Source organism: Acinonyx jubatus, chromosome A1, assembly GCF_027475565.1.
Source record: "Acinonyx jubatus isolate Ajub_Pintada_27869175 chromosome A1, VMU_Ajub_asm_v1.0, whole genome shotgun sequence".
NCBI classification, from domain to species: Eukaryota; Metazoa; Chordata; class Mammalia; order Carnivora; family Felidae; genus Acinonyx; species Acinonyx jubatus.
The window spans coordinates 121487095-121511906 of NC_069380.1; the positions used below are offsets into that span (position 1 = coordinate 121487095).

General features: G+C 41.8%; 1 protein-coding gene across 8 annotated transcripts in view; it reads right to left on the reverse strand.

The window, feature by feature from the left end:
* JAKMIP2 (janus kinase and microtubule interacting protein 2) overlaps window positions 1-24812 on the reverse strand; it is a 217447-nt gene that overhangs the window by 52426 nt on the left and 140209 nt on the right. For all 8 annotated transcript variants that reach the window (XM_015083175.3, XM_027042116.2, XM_027042110.2 and 5 more), the window contains exons 2-5: window positions 22179-22454; window positions 9340-9837; window positions 5295-5504; window positions 3347-3445 (exon numbers count right to left, since the gene is read on the reverse strand). In XM_015083175.3, coding sequence (XP_014938661.2) covers window positions 3347-3445; window positions 5295-5504; window positions 9340-9837; window positions 22179-22307 — 936 coding nt within the window. In that variant the 5' untranslated portion in view covers window positions 22308-22454. The remainder of the gene's footprint in view (window positions 1-3346; window positions 3446-5294; window positions 5505-9339; window positions 9838-22178; window positions 22455-24812) is intronic.

Genomic DNA, 24812 nt, shown 5'->3' on the forward strand with positions numbered 1-24812 from the left:
ATGAATCACACATCACTAAGTAGTACAACTGGGACCCAAACCCAAGCCTAGTTATTGCCAAAGTCTGTTCTTCCCATGAGAGATCTTGCTAAGACTCCTGAACCATGCTGAAGCTCTTTATTTTTATTTACATGTTTAAAGTTTATCTATCTTTTTGTAATCTCGACACCCAACATGGGGCTTGAACTCATGACCCCGAGATCCAGGTGCCCCAAAGATGCTTATTTTTAAGAAAATTACTAAGGGGGGGGGGACTTACTCTCAAAGTTCTGTTGATATTTATGTTTAAGAACATTTAATTCTCCCCAAGCCTAGGCTAAGTATGATTGTATTCATACCCCCCAGTAATTAAGAGTGACCATATTCTGGTTCACCTGTTAGTCTAAGGCAGGATTTCTCAACCTCTGCACTGTAGACATTGTGGGCTAGATAGGTTTTGCCATGAGGAGATGTCCTGTACATTGTACCATGTTTACCAGCATCCTTGGCTTCTGCTCACTAGATTCCAGTAACATCCTCCCAGTTGTGACAATCAAAAATGTCTCCAGGTACTGACAAAATTGCCTATAGCTGAGAACCACTGGTCTAACTTTATGGATGCTGTCTTGGGGTAATTGTTAATAGTCGCCATCCCTTTTACTCTCCAAACTCTCCCACTTGGATGGCATATTTTATGTTCATTCTATACCTAATGGATTTCCATATTAAAGTTCCTATGGTTAATTCATTCACTTTATACTAATGATTCTGAATGATAAGTATTGGGGGAGGGGTACTGAAGCAAGAAAAGTGGTGGGGTGTGTCAGAACCATCTGACGAGACTGCTGTTTCTGAGACTCCAACGTTTTGGGAAGTGCTGGGATAGGAGACTTAGCTACCTATAAATATTTGAAAAAGCTGCTCGTGTGATTCTGAAACAGTATTCCCCAACTGTCATTTGAAAACTCATTTTATATTGAAGGCCAAAATTTTTCATAACCCCATTTAATCCTGAGTTTTGAGCTTCAAGTATCTGAAGCAAACATATTAAATATTGAGCACATACAAGGACAAATAAATTATTCCACTAGGTTTGCTATTTTAAACTTTGTCTCTTTGCCGAAGGTCAATGACAAGGATTTTAAATAGTTGTTTTTAAGCAGGCTCCACACCGGGTGTGGAGCCCAATTCGGGGCCTTATCTCACAACCCTGAGGTCAAGACCTGAGCTGAGATCAAGAGTCAGATGCTTAACCAACTGAGCTACCAGGTGCCCCCCGGGGTTTTAAATAGTTAAATTTACTTAGTAGATGCTATTTATGGAAGATGTAGATAAACAGAAATAAAAGGAGATATCAGTAATTCTACCAGATCATACATCAGTAACCATAGATCCAAAGTACCCCCAAAAATGTTCCTTTTAAAAGAGGTAGCTTAGGGATGCCTGGGTGGCTCAGTCAGTTGAGTGTCCGACTTCAGTTCAGGTCATGAACTCACAGTTCGTGAGTTTGAGCCCTGCATCAGGATCTGTGCTGACAGCTCAGAGCCTGCTTCAGATCTCTGCCCTGCTCTCTCTCTCTCTCTCTGCCCCTCCCTCAAAAATAGACATTAAAAAAAGAGATAGAGTTTAAATGCTATAAAGTTTGAAAGTCAATATAGTTATTCATGAAACCACTAAGAGAAAAAATTCTGAGGTAGTTCAACTAACACCAGATCAAGACTTTAAGAAGTATTACGGAAGATAAAAAAAATTCATGATGCAAGTATTTAACAAATCTTAATTTATATATACCTAGTACCCTGACTTCAAATACATATATAGCAGAATCGACAGAACTAAGAATAGAAATGGACAAATCTGTTGGGAGAATAAGCACACAAAAACGTTGTGAAGATATAGGAGATTAATGAACTTGATTCAAAATGCATGCAATGATCACAGGGTATACCTTCTTTTCATGGGAACATGGAATATTTCTAAAGGTGAGAAGAGGCTAGCATCATAAAGTGAATCTCAACGAATTTTAAAGAATGAAATGATACAAAGAATATCTGACTAATGTAACATTGTGGGTCAACTATACTTCAACTTAAAAAAGAAAAAGAAATAATACAAAGTATGTTCTCTGATTGTAGTGGACTTAACGTAGAAATCAGTAAGAGAAAGGTAACTCAAAAATCTCCAGATGTTTGAAGTTAAGCCTTGAGGGCTAAGTAACCCATGGGTCAAAGGAGAAATCCTACATTAGAAAATATTTTGAACTAAATAGTAATATATTATGACATTAAAAAAAAAAAAACAAATGGGATGAAGCTAGTCATGCTTAGAGATATTTATAACCTAAAATGCATATATTTGAAAAAAAGGAAAGGCTGGAAATAACTTCTTTGTACCAAGAGCCACCATCAAGAATCTAAAATGTAAGGCACAGAGCAAGATATTTTAAATACAAGTATCCAAAAATTATTTAAGAATTCCTATTCTTAATAAGAAAATAAAGACAGTACAAAAGAAAATTTTACAAAAGACAAAGGGCAACTTGCACAAGGATACCCAGAAGGCCAAAAGATATGTAAAAAATTATTCAACCTCAGTATTAAGGAAAGTAAAAATTAAAATCCTACAATACAAATTATCGCTCACACTCACCAAAGTGACTAATATGATCAATTATCGGTTCATGTTGGAAAAGATGTGGAGAAGCCATAACTCTCATACATCGTTGGTGGGAATGTAATTGCTATAACACGTGTGCAAAACTGGCAATACCTACTGAATCTTGCCACATGCATAACTCTATGATCCAGTAATTCTGTTCCTTGGGAAGTTCTCACCAGAAATGAACATGTTTTCTCACCAAAGACATGCACCATTAACATTAAAACTGTCAAGAAACGATATAAATGTCCATTAACAATAGAAGAGTAAATATACTGTGGTGTATTATTGGAAAAATAGAATAAGAAAACGAATGAATTATACATGCAATGCAATGAATGACTTTCACAAATGTAATGCTGGGCAGAAAAGCCAGACACAGAAGAGTAATTATTGTATGATGCCATTTATATAACATTTTAAAACCGGTGGTGGACCTTTATAGCGATAGAATTCAGTAGAGCGATCGATTATCTCTAGAACGATGGTGACTGGAAGCAGTCACAAGAAAGGGACGATCTGAGCTGCTGGTAATCCATGTCCTCACCTGGGTGGTAGTTATATGGGTGTGTCACTTTGGGTGCATTTATTAAGCTGTGCCTTTATCATTTCTGCATTTTTCTTTATTATGTTATACTTCTACATCATATATATTTTTTTTAAACAAAATGCTTAACTAATTAACCAACTAATTCTGATCAGAACTCACCAGTTCATTTCGTTCATCTCCAAGCAAGGTATTCCTGTCTTCTAATTTTCTTATGGTGGCATTCAATTCAGCTATTCTCTTCTGATTTCTTCTCAAATCCTACACATGAAAATTGAAATGGGCATTTCTTCAGTAACATTTTTCTTTTGTTTTTTTTTTTCAATAACACTTTTCACAAGGTTTTGGAGTTCCACTCATAAATAATTAAGAGGCTTGATATCTTTCATCTGGCTTATGAGGTGAGACTAAAATGTTCTCTATTCAGAGAAGAGTAAATATTTACCCTCTTCTAACCCTCAACATTCACTGCATGGATTGAAGACCAAGACTGGTTGAAATTGCAAGTGAATTCCATGTGGCAGATACTCTCTGGAGCCCTGACTCCTGGCAGGGGGAGTAGTAGATGGTTGGATGAACTTATCAGATCTGTGGGCTATGAGGCCAGGGTCATGTTATAATTACATGAGGTTCAAGAAGCATCTCTTAAGTCATGGCTGCACATTGCTTCCCACAGCTAAGACAGATGTCCTATTACACTTAGCCAAAGAGTAGAAGGTAGGGCTGGGCTTTAAAAATTCCTATGTATTCCTGGTGAAAAAGGCCAGTGTGAGAAGGCTGGTATATTGCCTTCACATATAAAAGTCAGTAGATTATAAGACAGCCTTTGCTAGTACATTTTTCCCAGAACACCTGGCTTCCCCACTGGCATCATTGCTGTGGATCACTTTACACATGGCATCATGGATTAAGTCTATGCTCCAGAGTCCACAGGACCATTAGAGACTTGCAATTCCATTATCATCTTATATTTTGAGAGTGCTGTACTGTTGATAAAGCAGTTTCCCACACATTATATCTCCAGATTCATAGAATCCTAGAGGATTCAGCAGATCAGGGAAGATTCAGAGAGGTCATACTCATCCAAGGGCTTGTGGCTACTACCAGTAGATCCATAATTAATATGCATTAAATGCTGACTATGAGCCAGACACTATGCTCAACATTTTACATACCATTTCTTCTAGACTCTGAGCAGCCTTACGGAGTAGCACTATGGCCTCTCTTTTACGGATGAGGAAATTCTGAGCAGTAAAATAATTTGCCTAAGGTCATCTGGTATGTGGTAGATCCAGAATTTGAACTAAAGAGTCTGACTCTAGAGCCCATTCTCTGGACAGTTTTGCTGCACTGCAGGTAAATGTCAGTGATAGAACTAAAACTTACGTCTGCTAAATCCTGGTTCCGCCACCTACTGGGATATATATATCCTGAATACCAATTCATAAATTATTCATTACTTGGTTCTAAGTACTACTTTGGAACCTCTCTCTGTTCCTAAATAATCCATTTTCATCTTTTTAGCAGCTAAATAATTTGAAAGGTATAACTTATGAAAGTCAACTATATACAAGCTGATTTCTATGGCTGCAGTTCTGAAAATAATTTCTCATATAAAATGATGAAAATCCAGGGTAATAAGCGGCAAGTTCAATCAGAATAGAAGCTTTCAGATGATGATTTAAGTGGTTTAGTCTTTGATACAGTTATACATTTTGACCCCTGCAGATGACAACCATCTTTGCCAATTTCCAACCCAATGGTTCACACAAGGGAAAATTACCAGTCTTGGCAAGAGGCAAAGTAGTTTCATCTAATTTATGGCACTTACAATAGGCTGAAGTTTGGACAGGTATCCCGTGGCTAAAAAAATTCTTTGAAAGATTTAAAAAGACCGGTAATTCTCTCCTGATCCGCTAATGTGGTGCCGACCACTTTGCTGTCTATGAGTTTAGAAAACCCTGTTCCCAAGATACTAGCTGGTTTTATAGTAGGAGGGAGAATTGATTGCCTTGCAGTAAACAGGAAAAGAGCTTAAGTGGAAAGTAAAACTTGGGAGCTAAATAAAAGATGACTCCTGAGTTCTTCACTTCAGCTCGGACAGACTTACAGGACTGCCGCAGTGCTCAGAGCCGTCTCCTGCTCTTCCTGGAATCTCTCGTTTTGGACTGTTCATGTTGCACTCGGCCTCCTTGACCAGAAAGAGCTGTTCATCCAAAGCCTCCTTCTGCAGCTGCAGTTTCTGTACATAGCCGGTTTGGGTCTCCAGTTCCTTTTCCAGGGAAAAGATGATCCTGTCCTTGGCTTTAATCTCATCCATCTGAATTAAACGACACCCAGGACATTTTATTTAACAATGCTGTAAAAAAAATGCATTTTTACAATGGTATGAGTTTAACTTCTTTCTGCTGATTGATACGGAAAAAAAATCACAACTGTGACAAATACACTGAATTTATGAATATGACAAGGCAGTACGGTACAATGAAAGGCTCTCTTAGGCTAATTAGGTGCCAAGGAGAACAACCTTTTCTCTCTGGTATATCCTGTGTAGATGTTTTAATTCAATATATTGTTTGAAATGGTCCAGGTTGGTTGGAGTTAGAAAAGAAAGGTTGACCCTAAAATGAGTCATTTGTTTTACTAAATACAGATACTCAATACTCCACTACAGTATTTCCCAGGACAATCGTTGATATCCCCTCCTGTTTAGAGGAATAGCCTTTGAGTTCACCTTAAACAGCAGCAGCCGCTATGAATTGGTCATTTTTTACTGAAGAAGCTCCAGCTTTTGCAGGAGCCTGGTCATTTCCTAAGGTCAATAGGTTTGCATTGAGGTGGTGAATTTGCAGCGAATTCAGAGAGGATTTGGAACATGGTTCATGTTATGTGGCTCTTTCCATTCTTTTCCACATGTCAGAGCAAATAGCTCTTAGCAAGCATTTTACCATTACTGTCAAAACCATGGTTGGGACAGCAGGAATGGAAAACACCTGGTAATATGAGCCACTGTTGCCCCTCCTACACCTGTGGGATATAATTATTGATCCCAACACTCACTTCTGTTAAGCCTGGGCTTGATCTTAGAATTACGTGCCAACTGAAGGCCATAAACATTCAATACCAATTGATCAGAGTTTCATTGGACTGAAAAATTTTTGCCACTCCTGGTGAGGACTAGTTAAGTTAATGTCTGTAAACAATTTTTGAGGGGAGCACAGCCATCGGGTGAAACCTTTCTTCTCATTTCATTATATTTCATGAGAATATTCAAAATGGGGATAGGATGGAGACATTTAATAAAATTGTATTATACTGTCTCATTTATAATAGATGACTTTGTACAAATCTTTCTTTACTGTGAGAAATTGTTAAATAGTCCCATTTTTCCACATATAAGTATCTGTGAGCTGTTGCCTCCCAGTCACATGATTACATTTTAGATCAATTTTGGAAGGACGCTGGGCTAAACTCTGCATGGCCCTATGATATCATCTGATAACTTTGTGAGTATTCAAACACTGTCCTGCTAATTTGGGAATGAAAGCACTGCCTTTATTTTTCTATCTCCTTGTAGAAATTTGAATCCTGTGTTATTCTTAACTGAATGGTACATTCATTTGTTAGACCTGTCATCGATGATGTCATTTACGATTTACCATAGTTCCACACCTGCATGCTCCTAGCTGGTTCTGATGTACCCTACCTAAACGAACGTACTGGAAATTATTCCATTACTGCCAATATAATCATCTTCATCATCACCATCATCATAACTAAAATTTACTAATTTTTACTACATTCAAGGCACTATACTCAAAGCTTTATATACCTTATCTCCTTTTATGACAATTCTATTATGTAAGTTCTGTTATCACCACTTTACAGATGACAACTGAGCACCCAAAGGGTTAAAAACTTTGCCATAGGCCTATGGCTCCTAAGTGGTGAAGCGCAATTTTAAATTCAGTCTTCTGACTCCAGAGCCCATTCTAATAGGCACTATGCAATATTGACCCCAACATCATACTTCCAGCATTTTCCAAAGTAGTTTTCCAGTAGTAACTGGATATTCAAAGTAGAATGTCCAGTAATTAGTGCCGATGAGTCTCTACTGCATAGTGGTTGTAAGCGTGGGCTTTGGTTTCAGAATACTGAAAATCCTTCCACAGTTCTAGTTCTTAGATGGGGAGGGGTACATACCAGAATTCCCTGGGGAAATTTTCTAAACAGAACGGCTCCCATTTCCCTCCTTTCCAGTTCCAAAAATGGAGCTGGGTGTAGGGGTAGTGACAAGACAAGAAAAAGAAAAAACTGAAGACAAGTGCATCTGTACTACTGAAAAAGTTTCCCATGATTCTCTGTTTGCACCCAGTTTTTTAACCACTCCTCAGGTAGCTTAGATTTTACACTCTTACTAAGAGAGACTGTGTGTCTACTTTAGTAGTATGCTGGTAAAATCAAGTCACAGAAAGAAACTACAGACCAACAGTTGGATATACTCAGAGAGTTTATATCCAAAACCATCAACAAACACAAATATTTGATGTACAACACCCTTTTCATCTACCCACCTGCTAACTCCAGAGTTCACAGTGCTGGTTCTTTCTTCATCAGCCGTTGTCATTTCAAAAACCAAAGGCAGGGCAGAGACCAATATTTCTGCACTGTGTTTGGTCTTTATTGTCAACCAGGGCAATAGAATGAATTGCAGATAAAGAATTTGGAAAGTGTGGAAAAGGCAACAATTTACAGTCACACCGTATTGCAGTACAAAGAAAATCACACATTTATCTTTTTAAAATGTTCTATGATAACCACTTTTACCTAAAATTGAAATCCTAGAGATATAATCCAACGAATATAATTGGATTCTTAAAAAAATAATTGCTTAGAACCAGCAGACACAGAAAGTGTAGATTTCCAAAGAAAATATTATTGCTATTATTTTTAAAGATCTTATTTTTGAGTAATCTCTACCCCCAACATGGGGTATAAGTCACAACACTGAGATCAAGAGTCGCATGCTCTACCGACTGAGCCTGCGAGGTTCCCAGAAAATACTACTTTTAGAGAAGCATCAAGTACATTCTAATAGGTGAGGGTTAATTTGATAAGATATAACTAAGGCTAAACATTCTGAGTATAAATGCATGTAAATGTGTCTTCTAAAACAATTGAATGTGGTCAACCTAGGCTTTCACATAATATTTTGTTGTTATTTTATGTATAGTGAGAGACCAATGTGGCTTTTGGTGATACATATTAAAAAGAAAGATCTGGGGCACCTGGGGGGCTCAGCTGGTTAAGTGTCCGACTTCAGCTCAGGTCATGATCTCACGGTTCATGGATATGAGCCCCTCACTGGGCTCTCGGCTGTCAGCACACAGCCTGCTTCAGATCCTCTGTCCCTCTTTCCCTGCCCCTCCCCTGCTCACTCTCTCTCTCAAAAATAAATAAACATTTAAAAAAAGAGAAAAAAGATCTAACTCTGTAGGCTTTGAAATAAGTCTTAGAAATTGGCAATAGCAAATAAACTACTTAGGAATGACATCCAGGTTAAAAATTAGAAGGGCTCCTGCTTAGAATGGCCCTTATTTATTTTGGGAAAGAAGATCTATTTTAAAAATGACTAGGGATCTTATAGCTCTATTTCTTGCTTTCAGACACAGTCCCTGGAAAGAACACAGGTGAATCATTCAGGAAGCTCTCAGTGGCTGCCATTTTCAGATGGCAAAGAAACTTAAAAAGCCATAGAAACTTTCCCTACCCCTTTAAAAACCCAGTAACATTTTATAAATGGAACGCCCGCAAAACATGTCGATTTTAGAAGAGTTCATAAGTTAGAATATTTTTATAGACATTCGAGAAAACAGGAATCATTGAACAGACACTCTCCATACATGTGCGGCTGGAAGAATCCAGTTTTTAGGAGAAAGGTGATTCCAGTGTCTTTTACATTTTACAGTTCCAGTTTTGGCCTGGGCCTATCTGTTTATCTACCTACCTGCCTACCTATCGACCCATCTTGTGTTTTGGGTAGAGCACTCGACAAGGGGTGGGCACTCATGAGAGACACCTGGAAAAGCGCGCCCGCGGCGCTCTGACACCTGCCAAGACAATGTGCCCCCGACGCACTGCACTGGGTTACTAACCAGCCTCCGAATATCCCGCTCTGACTCCCACTTGATCTTCGAGATGGCTTCCTGGTGGGACTGATGCTCGCTCCTTAGGTCCCCAGCCTTTATTTTATCCGCTTGGATCATATTGCTGAGAGCCTCGTCCACCTGCTTCTTGGCAGTTTTCAGGTCCGCAATTTCCTGTAGGAGCTTAAGGCGCTCCGCGTCAAACAGTTTCCGGGCCTCCTCCCGGGCCTCGATGGTGAGCGCTGTCCGTACTTTGTCGCTGCTGCCGTCCCGGAGAGCACACAGGGCCGACTTGAGCCTCTGGATCTCCCCATCCCGCAGCTTCACTGTCCTTGACATTTCTTGCTCGTGCTGCTTGATGAGATTCTCCCGCACGGCCTGCAGCTCCTTCATCTTCTCCTCGTGGAGCTTGGCTTTGAGTTCCGTCACCAGGACCGTGTGCTTGCGCTGCTCCAGCTCACGGATCCTCTTTGCTTCTTGAGTCTTCTCTCTCTCAAGCTTAGACACCTGAAGGCAGAGAGGTCAAAGGATGAAACGGGAGGAGCCTTCAAGGAAAGCATCTCTAGCTCGGGCCCTCTGGGCTCCTAACCCCTCATCGCTTCCTCCCAGCCGCGGTGTCCTCTGAGGGAAGGGAACCGAAGGGCCCAAAGAGGGAAATACAGCGCAGGTTGAGGAGGAAATACCTGGGGATGCTGTATTACTTTGTGCGGCAGTATCTGATGTTCCTCGGCCTTACTGTCCCATGTGTGGTCTGCAGACAGCCAGCACAGGCATCGCCCAGAAGCTTGTCAGAGATGCGCGATCTGGGGCTCCTCCTTCCCAGACCTCTAATCAGGACGTGCATTTTAACAAGTCCCCAGGTGACCACATGCACATTAAAATTAGGACACGGAGCTATAATGGTTTTCACCTTGGTGGGGAGGAGTTCAAAACAGACCACCTGCACACCTTTTCAGGCTACACATTCCCGGCCAGGTGCAAGCTGATTAAATGTGGGCATCTTAGGACTGTTCAATATTACGATCAGATTTGTAAAATGGTGCCCAAAGTGATATAACAAAACATTTCCCCCCTTTTCCCCCTTCCTTTTTGTCTGAGGCACTGGGGGAGGTAAAAAAATAAAGACAGTTGATACATTCTGAACATCATGTTTCCTTCTGTGACAACTTAGTTCTACCCCCAGACATTATACATACACACACACACCAGCCAAAAACAGTGCAGATCACTGGGCTGTCTCTGCCAAAGGGGTCTGGTGTCCGGAACTTTCTGCATGGTCCACAGATGTCCCTTTGTGCCCTTCTCTACCTCCACTCTTCTCCCTCTCCTGCTCCCCCAACAACCAACCTGCCAAGCAGTTTAATAACTATTCCTTCCAGCCTTTAGATCTTTCAGGTACTTTGGTTGAACAAAATCTTCTGTGTTTTGTTACATTTGTAACGATAACATAGGTCTTCTTGTAGATTAGCCATGGCACTACCTTAATCTGGTGTGTGAGTCTGGCTCTGATTCAGTAGATCAGGGTGGGGGCCTGGCATTTGTAGCTTGAAAAAGCCTCTTAGCAAATGTTCCTTATTTTTGTCCTCCCCCTGAACCCCACACCTCTGCTGCCTATCTTTGTCTCTCTGCCTCTGCCGTGTACCCAAAGAATCTCTCTCATCTCTCTCTCTCTCTCTCTCTCTCTCACACACACACACACACACACACAATAAACTAGAAAAAGGGAAGAATTAGGCAACCCCTGGAGTAATATCTGGTTGAGTGGAATTGGGTCTCTGCCATTTGTAAAATTGGAAGTTTTCGTGAAATAATTGTGAAGAGTCTCTCCAGCTGAAAAATGTTAAGATTCAAACTCCTCATTCAGACTACTGTAATTATAATACAAGCGTGTGAGATTTTACTTACCTTAACAGTTTACCTACCTTTGGCTAGAGCAGGATTTTCTAAGTCCACCTGGCAATTTATGAATATTTTATTTTAAAGGCACAGCAGTTATTCCCACGTTGGTTATTCTAAAAGAACTCAGGGCACAAGGAGACTTGGCAAAATAAACAGCCAGGCATCCTTAAATGGCTGTCTTTTGATCTTGCTTCCAACTCAGGCCAAGGTCCCTTCCTGGATGCGTTTTTATTAAATATGCTCTAGAGCTGTGCTATCCAGTCTGGGGGCTACTAGCCACACCAAGCGCTTGAAATGCCCCAGGTCAGAATTGAGACTTGCTCTAAGTGAAAATACACACCAAATTTTGAAGTCTTAGTGTAAGACAAAGAATGTAGAAGTCTTAGTAATCGTTTTTATATAGATTAGATGTTGAAATAGTATTTTGGATAAATTGGGTTACATAAAGTATCTTATTAAAACGAGGGGCGCCTGGGTGGCTCAGTTGGTTAAGTGACCGACTTGTGATTTTGGCTCAGGTCACGATCTCGAGGTTCGTGAGATGGAGCCCGGTGTCTGGCTCTGCACTGGCAGCACAAAACCTGCTTGGGATTCTCTCTCTCTCTCTCTCTCTGCCCCTCCCATGCATGTGTCCACGCGTGCTCTATGTCTCTGTCTCAAAATAAATATTAAAAAAAAACAATGATTCCTTTTATGTTTTATAATTGTGGTTACAAGAAATCTAAAAATTATATACATGGCTTGCATTTGTGGATCCCATTATATTTCTCCTGGACAGCTTTGGTCTAGGGTTCTTGGTGTGTCGAATGAATGAACCTGGCTTTCCCCACGCTGCTGGTGACACTTCTCTTAGTAAAGCCCAAGTCTGACGTGATCTATGTACTTGCTCAAAAATCACCCAGGGCTCCTTTATGTTGTAGAATGGAACCCCTACACCCCAGCTTTGCCTTTCAGGCTCTCAGAATATTTAGCTGGGGTGCCTGGGTGGCTCAGTCAGTTGAGCAGCTGACTTCTGCTCAGGTCATGATCTCATGGCTCGTGAGTTCCAGCCCCACATCGGGCTTTTTGCTGACAGCTCAGTGTCTGGAGCCGGCTCGGATTCTGTCTCCCTCTCTCTGCCCCTCCCCCACTCGTGCTCCGACTCTCTCTCTCAAAAGATGAATAAACATTTAAAAAAAAGTGAAAAAAAAGATTCGGCTGGACTTCCAGCTCCCATTTCTGCTTCCTGCTGTACCTCTCCTCACCTGTCCCATACTACAGGCATGATTAAGGGGGATTATGCTCTTTCCTGCACATGCCCTGAATCTCTGTACCCATGTGCCTATGGTTTTCTCTTCCTGACCTGCCCTTCCCTCAGCTCTCTTGGGGATCCTATCATCACTCGTGGCCAGCTAGATGTCACCTTCTCCAGTCATACCACCCCGACTGCCCAGGACAAACCTCATTTCTCCTGCTTATGTCTTTTCAGTGCACTTGGCTAATACCCCCTTACTGCTCCTTTCTGCATTTTTCTTTATACTATGGGTATCGTTTTTTGCATGCTTATCTGTCTTCACCACCTCTTCTCCTGCTCCTACTCCAGACTGCAAACTGCTCGAAAGCTGCCAACAAGCCTTGTTCATCTTTGTCTACCCAGTGGTTGCCAGCACAACACATAATAAAGAGCCTGAGAGTGTGTGTGCAATTAAAGAATGTACGCCAGTATGTTTCCCTGGCTAGCCCTCTAACCAGAGGCAAGAATAATACATCCTGTCATATGGTTTAGAGAACACAGACTTGTAGGGTTTCTTGGAGCAACCGCTCATCCATCACTTCCCTGCATAAAACAATCAAAGAAACAAATAAACAAAAGACCATCACATATAAGAATGCCTGTCTTCTGCTTGATAATTCTCTCAGTGCTTCAATAAGGACAACCTAAACCTTACTCCCCATTTTTCTAGAATAAACTCAAGTGACTAGACTATGGGTAGATAAACCACAGCCCATGAGACAAACAATTTCTTGCCTCTATTTTTGTGAATAAAGTTTTACTGGAACACAGTCATGCTCTTGCCACAATGGAGTTCAGCGGTCTCAGAGAGACTGGTCTGCAAAGCCAAAAATCTGTACTATTTTGCCCTCTACAGAAAAAGCTTCCTGATTTCTCTTCTAATAATGCAGTTTTTGTGAAAAAAGAGGGCTTATTTTTCATTGATTTAGAAACTCTGATAATTTACCCTGCACTTGAAGTTAACTTTACTTCAAGTGATAAGAAATTAGTTACCTTCAATTTCAGCAGGTTGTACTTACGTTAGGCCTTTGGAACATCTTGACTATAAAGGCTGGCAGGTAGCAACTTACTTAACGGAAATTTTAGCAGTTCTTTTGAGAACAATAAATAACTAGTAAAAAGGGACAAAGGATAAGTAATTCTGGGTTTGCATTTTTATTTAACAATCTGCTATATCTAAGGAAGTTGCTTTATCCCTCTGAGGATCTTTGGTTATGCTTACAACTTACCCATAACAGGATTATTTTGTGGGTTAAATTAGATAATGCTTGGGAAAGTACCTTGAACTGTAAAGTACTATGAAAAGGCGGGTAATATTACTGACTATAAGAGGAGATATCCAGGACCTAAAATTATTTATGTCAAACTCTCTGCAGGGGTCTTAGATTATTTCACATTGTGATTCTGTCATTTCCCTCAAATTATAAACACTGATCCTTTGTGTGTAGATTGGAGATGAATAAAAAAGAAAAAAAATGAAAATATAGGTATACAGAAAATATATTCCAACCTGAAGAAAAAAACAAACACTGGCCTTCTTGTCCATCACTTAAAGGAATCCATAGAACTCAAAGAAAATTCAAAGGCATTGATTGATTACATTTGACATTTTTCATGTCTGCTTATTTGGTTGCCATAGAAACTGGCATTTTTGCAGAATTTCTAGGTATGACTTGTTTTTCTAAGCTTGGGAGAAGTGTTTGACTATGAAGGAGACACAAAGGATGTGATTGACATTTGGGAGGGAAAAAAAAGCCAATTAAAATTTTTGTAGTAAAATAATTTTCTGAAAATAATTTGCAGCTCAGATTGTACTGGTAAGAAAATGGACTTTACCATCTTAATGTAAATGGTACCCAAAAAGAGAAAAGACTACTCCTGAGTAACAATGAAAAATATAAAGATAATACTTGAAGTAGAAAAAAAAAAATACTTGGAAGAAGAAAGAATCCATTTTGATAAGTGGAAATATTTCAGACAAAAATTTCCACTGTATCACATGATAGCATTTATTGGAGGTTTACTGTGAGTTTGGCACCTTCCCAAAGGCTTTACACACACCACCATGTTTACCCTCAGCAGCTCTGGGATGTAGGTAACGTCTGTGTCACCTGAACGTCATATAAGAAGCGTGAGGACTGGTCTCTGTACAAACAGAGTGTGAGGAAGACTGTGGAGAGACCAGTGTGGGCCAGGAGGCGGGTCTGGGTCAGGTCCTGGACCTGCCTGCTCACTTTGAAACCTCCAGCAAGCTCTTTACCAACCCCAGCCTCAGTTTTCTCATAAGTAAACTGGGATTGGGGGCCTCATTCTCATATGCTTGTGAGGGCTGACTTAGATAATGTTTCAAAAGTCCTTTGCAAAGGCTGGAACACCTGGGAGATTAATAATTATCAATAGTTAAATAGTACAGTGTTAATTTTGACAGATATTGTACATATTAATACTATTATATCATGCAATGCTATATTAATACCATAATATCATGCAATGCTATATTAATACCAACAACATAAATATAAAAACCCATATTATCAGGCTAAGACTAACATTACTATTATATTAAGACTGTAATAACTATTTTCCTAACAGATACAGATGTTCAAAGGTAAAACTGGGCCTCCTAGGGATGTCTTGAGTTCCCTAGTATTAGCAGCATCTACTCTTAACTTGGAAGAAACTCAGATTATGTGTGTGCAGGAGTGGGGGGTGGGGTGAGACAGGACAAGGGGCTGGGCAGTGAGCAGGGCTCTGAAAGATACAGAGGTTTTATGGAAGAGAACAAATCCCTAGGAAAATGTAATCTTACTGAGAAGAGCTGACACTGTGACAGAAGGAAGAACATTTATGACTACCCACAATGGTCTCGCATTGTATCTTCCGTTCTAGTCTGGCCTTTGAAAAATGCCAGTGTAAATTCTGCCAAGATAAAGATGGTGATGTTTGAGCTTTGATGTGACCTTAGAAATCTAGGTTTAAAAATTGGATGGCCTTGTCCAAGATAAGGAAGTTGAGAGGTTATCAAGGCAAGACAAGCTAATGTTAAGCTTTGGTGTGGATTATCTGCCCTGGATGTTCCAGGAGATCGAAACTCACAGTAAGCAGGCAGGGGGTCTCCCAGGCACTAAGTACCACTCAGTCAGGAGATGAGAAGGAGGGAAAAGCTCCCACTATCACAAGGGTGCTTATAAGGGCAATTTTATATGACTGGGAAGGTACAAAGGCTTCTATTGTTGCATTTCTTACTTTTAGACATTTAACACTTCCTGAAAACAAAACAAAAAGTGCATAAGGCAAGAAATACTGCCTCCCAAATTGGGGCCTTGAACGTGGAGGCTCCCTAGCAGTCACCTGAGGACAAGGGTTGACTGATTTTTTGGGAGTCCTGGAGGCAACAAGATATTCAGTATTACCCAGGTCATCCGGGAATTCCCATTTTGGCTCCTTCCTCCACTTGCTGTGTCATTGGGAGCACATCAGTTAAATGAGTTAAGAACTCATTTTCTTTTTCAGAGAAATTGGAATAGTAATTACACCTTGCCCTCCTCCCAGGCTCGCTGGGAGGTCTGAAAGTGTTCTGCAGTCTGAGGGCTGTTCCAGTTGTGCAAACTCCTGTCTGGAGCTGACTCCTCCAGACCCTGCAACCCAGGCCTGCTGCTTTGCTGCCTCCAGCGTAGAGCCTTGTTCTCTGCTACCTGGACCTCCAAGCCCTCTGTCACTGTGCCCTCAGGGTTCACTGGAGCTGTAGGCTGCCTCTGAGGAAAAGTAGGAAGCCCTAGGGAATTGGTGAGTGGATTTCACATCTCACAGCAATCCCCCGTGAGCTCACACCCTGGGCAGTGGATCATGGACTCACGCTGTCCACAGGAGAGACAAACAGAGGAAAACACCGAAGCCTAATGGCTCAGAGGGCTGGTCCAAAAAAGAGACAGACCTGGATGGAAATCCTTTCTCTGCTCAAGCCTGGGGCTTTCTACCTAAATAAATAAATTTATGCCAGGGGGTTGTTGGAAAAGTTTCTAAAAGGCAACATGAGAATGTTCTCAACAAGTAGCAGTGAGCACCTCCTTCATGCCAGGCAGTACTCAAATCACTGAAGGCATCTTCCCTAGGGGGTACCTTAAGCACACATGGTCTCTTACCCATGAGAAGCTTACATTATACTGAGAGTGAGGGAGTCAGCAGGCGATACATAAGCAGAACATGATACCTTCAGACAGTACAGAGTTCTATGACACAGGTACAGCAGGGTGATGTGACAGAGTAAATGGATGTAGGGGAAGAGGCATCACCTAGACCAGGGGACGTCTGACCCCTGAGGATCCTGAGAGCTATCTCCATGCAGGAAGAGCTGGAGCACACAGTTGCCTTCCCTGACGTATCCCTACCATTCTGGAAGGACTGTAGCGACTCTATGCTGTCCACAATCCGCTCATTTTATAGACATGAATGTGCAGGCTCAGAAATGACAAGGACATACAGCACAGAGGCCTCACTTTCTGTTCCCTCCTACCCACCACAGGGGCCTCCCCGGTTCCATCTTCTCAGTCATTATGCTTGGAGTTCAGTCAAAACGACTGACTTACCTGAATTGTTATTCCTATCAGTGCTTGGCAACTCTTGTAGACAAATTTCTACTAACTAGATGTTGATTGTGTCTAGTATTTTTGTTTCATTTCCCCGCAGTGGAAACGCAGACATCTATGGGGGAAGGGTTCATCTACTCCCACCCCCAACACTTTGTTTCTTCACTTGTAATTTGCATAATAGTGTAGAACAAACTTCTGCCATTCTTTCTTTCTTTGCTGAAGGTTTCCATTTTTTTCCGGACCTTTAAATTTTTTGAAGCTTATTTATTTATTTGGAGAGAGGGGCAGACAGAATCTCCGCACTGTCATCGCAGAGCCCAATGCAGGACTCGAAATCATGAACCATGAGATCGTGACTTGAGCAAAAACCAAGAGTCAGACACTTAACCAACTGAGCCACCCAGGTGCCCCAGATCTTCCCTTTTTTTTTAATATATTAAATATAGTTTATTGTCAAATTGGTTTCCATACAACACCTAGTGCTCATCCCAACAGGTGCCCTCCTCAATGCCCATCACCCACTTTCCCCTCTCCCCCAACCCCCATCAACCTTTCAGTTTGTTCTCAGAATTTAAGACCATGGGGGAGGGGAAGGGAGAAAAAAAGTTACCTTCTTATTTTTTAAGAGCATAGGTTCTGTAAGACATGGAAATAACCTAAGTCCATCAACGGATGAATGGATAAAGAAAGTGTGTGTATACACACATTATATAAAGTACATATACACAATAAAATATCATTAAGCCACTAAAAAGAAGGCAATCTTGCCATTAGCAAGAACACAGTTGGACCCTGAGAGTATTATGCTAAGTGAAATAAGTCAGAGACAGAAAAACAAACACTATGTGATCTCACTTGTATGAGGAATCTAAAAACCTTGAACCCATAGATATAGAGAACAGATTGCTGGGTGTCAGAGGCTGGGGGTTACAGGTGGGAGAAATGGGTAAAGGCGGTTAAAAGGGAAAAACTCCTAATTATAAGATGCATAAGATCTGGGAATATAACGTACAGCATGGTGGGTATAATTAACAAGACTGTACTGCATATTTGAAACTTTTGAAGACAGAAGGGCACCTGGGTGACTCAGTTGGTTAAATGTCCAACTCTTGATTTCAGCTGAAGTCATGATCTCACGGTTTGTGGGGTGGAGCCCCACGTCAGGATTTTAGCTGACAGCGTGGAGCCTGCTTGGGATTCTCTCTCTCTCCCCCCTCCTCTTTTGTGCCTGCAGACTCTCTTTCTCTCTCTCTCTCAAAATAAATAAATAAACTTTTAAAAAAGATATAGAACATTTAAAAACAAGAAAGTTGTGAAGAGAGGAGATCTTAAAAGTTCTCATCACAAGAAAAAATATTTTGTAACTATGTGAGGTGATGGATGTTGAGTAAACTTCTTGTTGTAATCATTCTTTAATATATACATATGTCAAATCATTATGTCGTACACCTAAAATGAATACAATGTGATATATCAGTTATAGCTCAATAAAGCTGGGGAAAATGTATCAGAAAAGAAAATAGGAGAATAGACTTTGGAGGAGACGCAAAGGGAGTGGAAGAACCAGTTCTGCCACCTAGTAACATGTGACTCCGGGTAAATTATGTTACTTCACTGAGCCTCAGTTTCCTCATCTGTAATATGGGGATAACAACAACGCCCACCTACACTCGAATCATAATAATGAACATGCTTGACACAAACTCACTATTCAAGACCAACATACCCACACACATCCGTATGAAGTAGACACTGCTATTCTCCCATTTGACAGAGGAGGAAAAGGAAACACAGAGGGATTTTAAAACCTCCTCAGGGTCACCCAGGTGCTAAGTGAGAGAGGTGCAGTGATGTCAGGATGAAATGTGCTTATTACAGTGTGTGACAGATAGTACACGTTCACATTCAATAATGTGTAGCTATTTATATAATCAGTTTAAAACATTCATGACTCTGTCTGCAGTGTGTTCTGTAAATGTCAGTGGGAAGATGTGTCTTTCTGGAAAAATGAGTAATGCTCCATCGTTCCAAAGGTTTCCCCTCTTTACCTTGCCCATTTCTCAGTAGCTGAATTGTGATTTTATCATGATAGCCTAGGAGCCAAACTGAGAGGATAAGTTCCATCTTGGCATTGTCTATATTCTCTCTCTTAAAGCCTGGGCCTTTGGAAACACAATCATATTTATTTTAATAAAACTGCTTTATGACTTGCTTGCCCTCTAAATTCCCTTTGCTCTTTGGGGAAGGCTGCTGACAGGCGATGGGGCTTTGTTTTAGTCCCTGTGCTGGGACTGTAATTAACTGCCACAGAGAGGGAAACTGGGGGCAGCCAGCAGAGAGAAGGATAAGGGCAGTGCTTTTCTACATGAGGCTGGCTTCCAGGCTCTTGTCAGAGGAAGGGGAGGTTACATTTGATCTGCTGGCTTAGATACCAGTGCCAGGCCCTGAATAAACAGGTAGCCCTGTCCACGCTCAAGACTCCCCCCTTTTAAAAGACTTGAATGTGTGCAAAATTGGCAATGGTAGGGTCTGCAGGACCTCTGCCTTTTGAAACCTCAGGAGTCTGCTCTCCGTAAATCAGCGTCAGTTTATGGCTACCGGTCTCCAGATGGACAGGCTTCTCCCATGAATGGAGTTTGTCATCCTGTCATGACTACAATTAAAGGAGTCGGCCTCCCTTGAAACGTTATGCTGCCCCAGGGAAAGTTAAAACTGGTGAAATGTTCATAGACTGTCAGACCTGGAAGGAATCTTATAGAGTGGTATGTTTGCCAACAAGAAGGCAGAGAGCCACCTCCACGGGGACTGCCTGGACGGTCTGCTAGAGGTACAAGTCCTGGCCCTCACCACGCCTGCTTTATCAGAATCTTTGCGCTGTGGGCCCAGAGATCTCAATTTTTAATGAGTTCCCCCAGGTTATTCTAATGCACAGTGATGCTTGAGAGACAAAGATATGCAGAAACACATTCAGTCATCTGAATTACGGGTCAAGGTATTGAGACACTTAAATTTGTCCCCGAGGAGAGATAAACACAAGGCCTTGGTCTACTGACTCTCAAATGAGTGTTTCTGTTTTGTTTTATTCTCTTTGTTTTTATGATATCACGTTCCTTTTAGCTTCATGGAAAAAAGCTTCCTTCACAAATTTTACAATGGGGTCTGGTTATCCAAGGTTAAGCCTTAGCAGAGACAGGAGGCAAGGGGCTTTGGCAGATCCAAGCTTTATTATTGCTGAAACCAGGAGAATACATATTTGGGAAAATAAATAATTTTAAAAATTGTTTAAGTTTATTTATTTTGAGAGAGAGAGAGAGCAAGAGCAGGAGAGGGGCAGACAGAGAGGCAGGGAGAGAGAATCCCAAGCAGGCTCCACACTGTGGACACAGAGCCCAAAGTAAGGCTCGAACCCATGACCTGGTGGAAGTCAAGAGTTGGATGCTTAACTGACTGAGAGCCACCCAGGTGGCCCAATAATTAATTTTTTTAATGTTTATTCATTATTTTTGAGACAGGGACAGAGTGTGAGCAGGGGAGAGGGACAAGAGAGAGGAAGACACAGAATTTGAAGCAGGCTCCAGGCTCCGAGTTGTCAACACAGAGCCAACCACAGGGCTCTAACTCACAAACCGTGAGATCATGACCTGAGCTGAAGGTAGACACTCAACCAACTGAGCCACCCAGGCACCCCAATAATTAAAATTTAATAGCAATGTCAAGGAAGAAGATATAGATAAAAAAGAATAAGGATATTGATTTTTGATCTATAGCTAGATCAGGAACATCTATTTGTGTTACTATAGAAAGAGTTATCTACATAGGGCAACTTTATGCTGGCAGTTGCCTGGTTTGGAGGGAGCAAAATGTCTCCTGTATGTCGGATATTTGAAAATACTTTCCTGTCTGTGACCCTATTTGATATCTGCACCACTCTGGAGAGATAAGTGTTAGCATATCCAGCTAAGAGATGAGATTCAGAGGAGTGAAGAGACTTTCCTAAATTGAGTTAGCAACTGACTCAGGTACAGAGGTATTAGAAAGAATATTACTATGAATAATTTTTTAGGAGTATACCAGGTGCCTGGCATCTCTCTGAGCGTGTGATACGAATTTTCTCATCCAATCATCATAACTGCTTTACATACTTGCCTAATTGGAGCCTCATCAGAGCTCTTGAGATAGTAGGATGTTGCTGACGAAGCTAAGGTATAAGGAATGAATCACCCTTCATTCGTTCCTCTGCTCAGTCGACAAACCTAGGCTAAGCTTTTCAGTTCTAGACACTTATTTAGGTTCTGGGGATAGAGGTCAGGTAGGACTCTGCTTTCTTGGAGATTACACTGGACAGCAGAAATAAGCACTAAACATGTAAATAGATAAATACAGAAATCACTATTAAATGAATCAAAATAGGCTATGGAAGTAACTGGGCATGAGAAGTGTACTATCTTAGAGACTGTGACAGATGGTAGGTACCACAGCTGACATAGGAAAGAGGTATACAGCTGCCTGGGGGCAAAGGGGCAAAGGCCCTAAATGTGATCAGTGGATATTTTGATCCAGCAAAGAGGATAGAACAGAGTCATCTGGGGTAAAGTACTGTGAGATTGCTCATCGAGGGGCGGAAGAGATATCCTGTAGTGGTAGGGAAAACCCTTTGGCTTTGAGAAAGGTAAGAAGCCGCTGAAGGGTTTGAGAAGAGGAGTGACCAGATACCATCTATTTTAGAAAGGCTGTCCTGTGCCATACCGGGAAGAACCCATAGAGGGCAGGGCGGAGCTCGCCCAGGACAGGACAACTAAGAAGTGGTGGGAGGGAGTGGGGGTGGATATCGTCTCAATGATTATACCTGGTTTCCTGAACCAGGCTTCCTGAGGAGGCAGAGATCAGTCTCATGAGCATGTTATTTTCACCTTCTGTGAATCCTGTGCTCGAGTCCTGCCACACACACACACACAAGAGAATCTCCATAAATACAGGGGTCGTTGCTCTTCTCAGAAAATGGCAGAGAGGAGCCACAGGGGTGAGCCAGCAGGCAGAGCTGGGCCAGAGCCGCTCTCCAGGCTGTGGCCCCAAGGGGCCTCACTCACCTTGGACTTCTCCTGATGCAGCTCTATCTGGATGTCGGTGAGCTTGGTTCGGAGGTCTTCATTGGCAGCTTGAAGGGCGACGATGAGCGCTTCGGGCTTCTCGCCCTTATTTCGCCCTTTCTTGGACATTGTTCCTTTCTAAAGGGAGTCTGCTGCTTTTTAATTCCTTTCAAACAGGTGCTGCCATGTTACTGCTTCTTCTCCTGGGGGCGATGTTTCAGCATCTACTGCGTGGTGCTCCTTGGTAAGGTCTCCTCAGCCGCTGCCCTGGAAGTCCTGATTAGAGGCAGAGACAGCGGTTACTGCTGTGGCAGAGACCTGGGAGAGGTGCCAGGCGGTGTCTCTCAGCCTGAGCAACATGTAGGAGCCTCCTCCTGAGGGATCCTGTCCCCAGATCCTCCCATCCACCTTGCACATAAATTTAGAGCGATCTTTCCAAAGATCTGGTCTGGTCATGTCAATGCCCTGCTCAAAATCCTCCAAAGACCTATGACTATTTGAGTGTATCTTTCCTATCTTGGAGTGCTCTTTATGTCTTTCAGCTCAGGTTCTCTTTCCCTCTCTCTCTGCCTCTACCCTGCTAGCACTCACTCATGCCACACACACACTCCCTCTCCCTCAAATAAAATGTAAAAAAATTAAAAAAAAAAAATAAGCACTAGTTCTTTCAGAAGTATAGACAAGGACTTCTCCCTCCAGTGGGGAGTTTCCTTGAAGAAGGTGCCACTGGTCTGGAATTTGAGGAGTAGGATGTTAATGGATTTGGAAACAGGTGAAGCATCCTGAGTGAAAGAAATGGCAGGTGCTGATATACAACAAAAACAAACAAACAAACAAACAAACAACTACAGTAACTATTTTGTGGGGAAAAAAATGGGGGCCTGATCCATTAGGCCAGAGTATGGTTGATGGGCACTAATACTGGACAGGGTGCATGGAAATGACAGATTGTGGGATATCTGGAACATCAACCTTAAAATTTTGGAATCTTACATTTTTAGTAAGCAATGGAAGCCATTGAAGTTCGTGGCAGGTGGATACCCTAACAGGGAAATGCTTTGGTGTAGTCATTCTGATGGCAAAGTGGGGAGAAAATGCAGGTATGGAGACTAGATAGAAGGCTACCGAACTTTCCAAGGTGAAGGATGATGAAGTCCTAAACAGACCAGTAGCAAGAAGAGAGTGAAAAAGAGGGATGTGTCTTGATCTACAAATTCTTAAATGCTTCGCAGGAACGGGATCAGAAAAATATGGGTATGAAACTGTTAAAGTCAATGGGAAAAACATGGCATGATACTAGAGAAAGTTTGTCGCAAAACCTTTTTGAAAATTGGGTATTGTGTACACGGAGGTGCTTCAGTCCACAACTATGGGGAATTCCTACTGGTCACCCATATGTTCTGGCAGCTGCTGCTCTCTCAAGGCCCACGGTATACAGCCTGGAGGACCATGCTGGGATCCTGGGCTTCCTGCCATTTCTACGTGAGCACTGGGGCCCTGCCCTTTGGAGTGTGACCCCAGGGAAAGGGCTAGGGAGAGGTTAGGAGGTAAGGAGGACCAGTATGTCTCCAGAAGTCATGGAACTATCCACCATTTTCCACCCTAATCTGGATGCTGGCGTCGTTCTTCATGCTTATTTTGCAAATGTTGCCAAAGTATTTAAGTGTACAGGTGGGAGATGTCTAAGAGGCCACCATTCTTTGCTTTTAGAGTTGAAATGAATTTAACAAGCTTTTATTGGATTTTTATGACAAACACTGCTAGGCACAAAGCTAAATGAGACAGTATTTAACTTCAAGAAGGTGCTAGGCGAGTAAACTCACACATGTATGTTAACAGGTTACTCTTCCTCTAGCTGATCTCTAAATATTGCTGGTCCCCAGGGTTCCCCAAAGTTATCTCCTCTGGTCCCACCTATAGAGTAATGACTCCCCATTTTATATCCACAGCCCTGACCGTTCCCCAAATCCTGACTCACATATTCAACATATTACTTACCAATTCTACCGGGATATTTGACTGGCCTATCAAACCTAACCTAAAACATGGATGTCTTTATTACTAGTCCCTCACAGCCTTATTCCCTCCAGGCTTCCCATATCAATAAATGCACCACGACAGGCCCAGTTGTTCAGATCTAAGCTTAGAAGCCATCCTTTTTTCTTGTATCCATCATTTCTCTTCTCTAGTCCACTGAGGGTCCTGTTTGTGTTTCCTATAAAATATGACTCCCTTTGGTCAACTTCTCTCAAACCCCTATGGTGCTGCCAGAACACAAAAAAAGGAGGAATTTGAGGAAAGCTTCATAGTCACTTCATAGCCTCATGGTCTTCCTGGATGAAATAAGGCTTTCCTTTTCTTCTTTTTAATATTTATTTATTTTTGAGAGAGAGAGAGACTGACAGAGAGAGAGAGAGAGAGAGAGAGAGAGAGAGAGAGAGAGAGAGAGAGAAAGCGTGCACGCATACGAGTGGGGGAGGGGCGGGGGGGTGGAGAGAGAATCTGAAGCGGGCTCTGTACTCCCAAACTGCGCTCAAACTCATAAACTGCGCTCAAACTCATAAACTGCAAGATCATGACCTGAGCTGAAGTTGGATGGTTAACTGACACCAGAGATACAGAAATGGCAGAGAA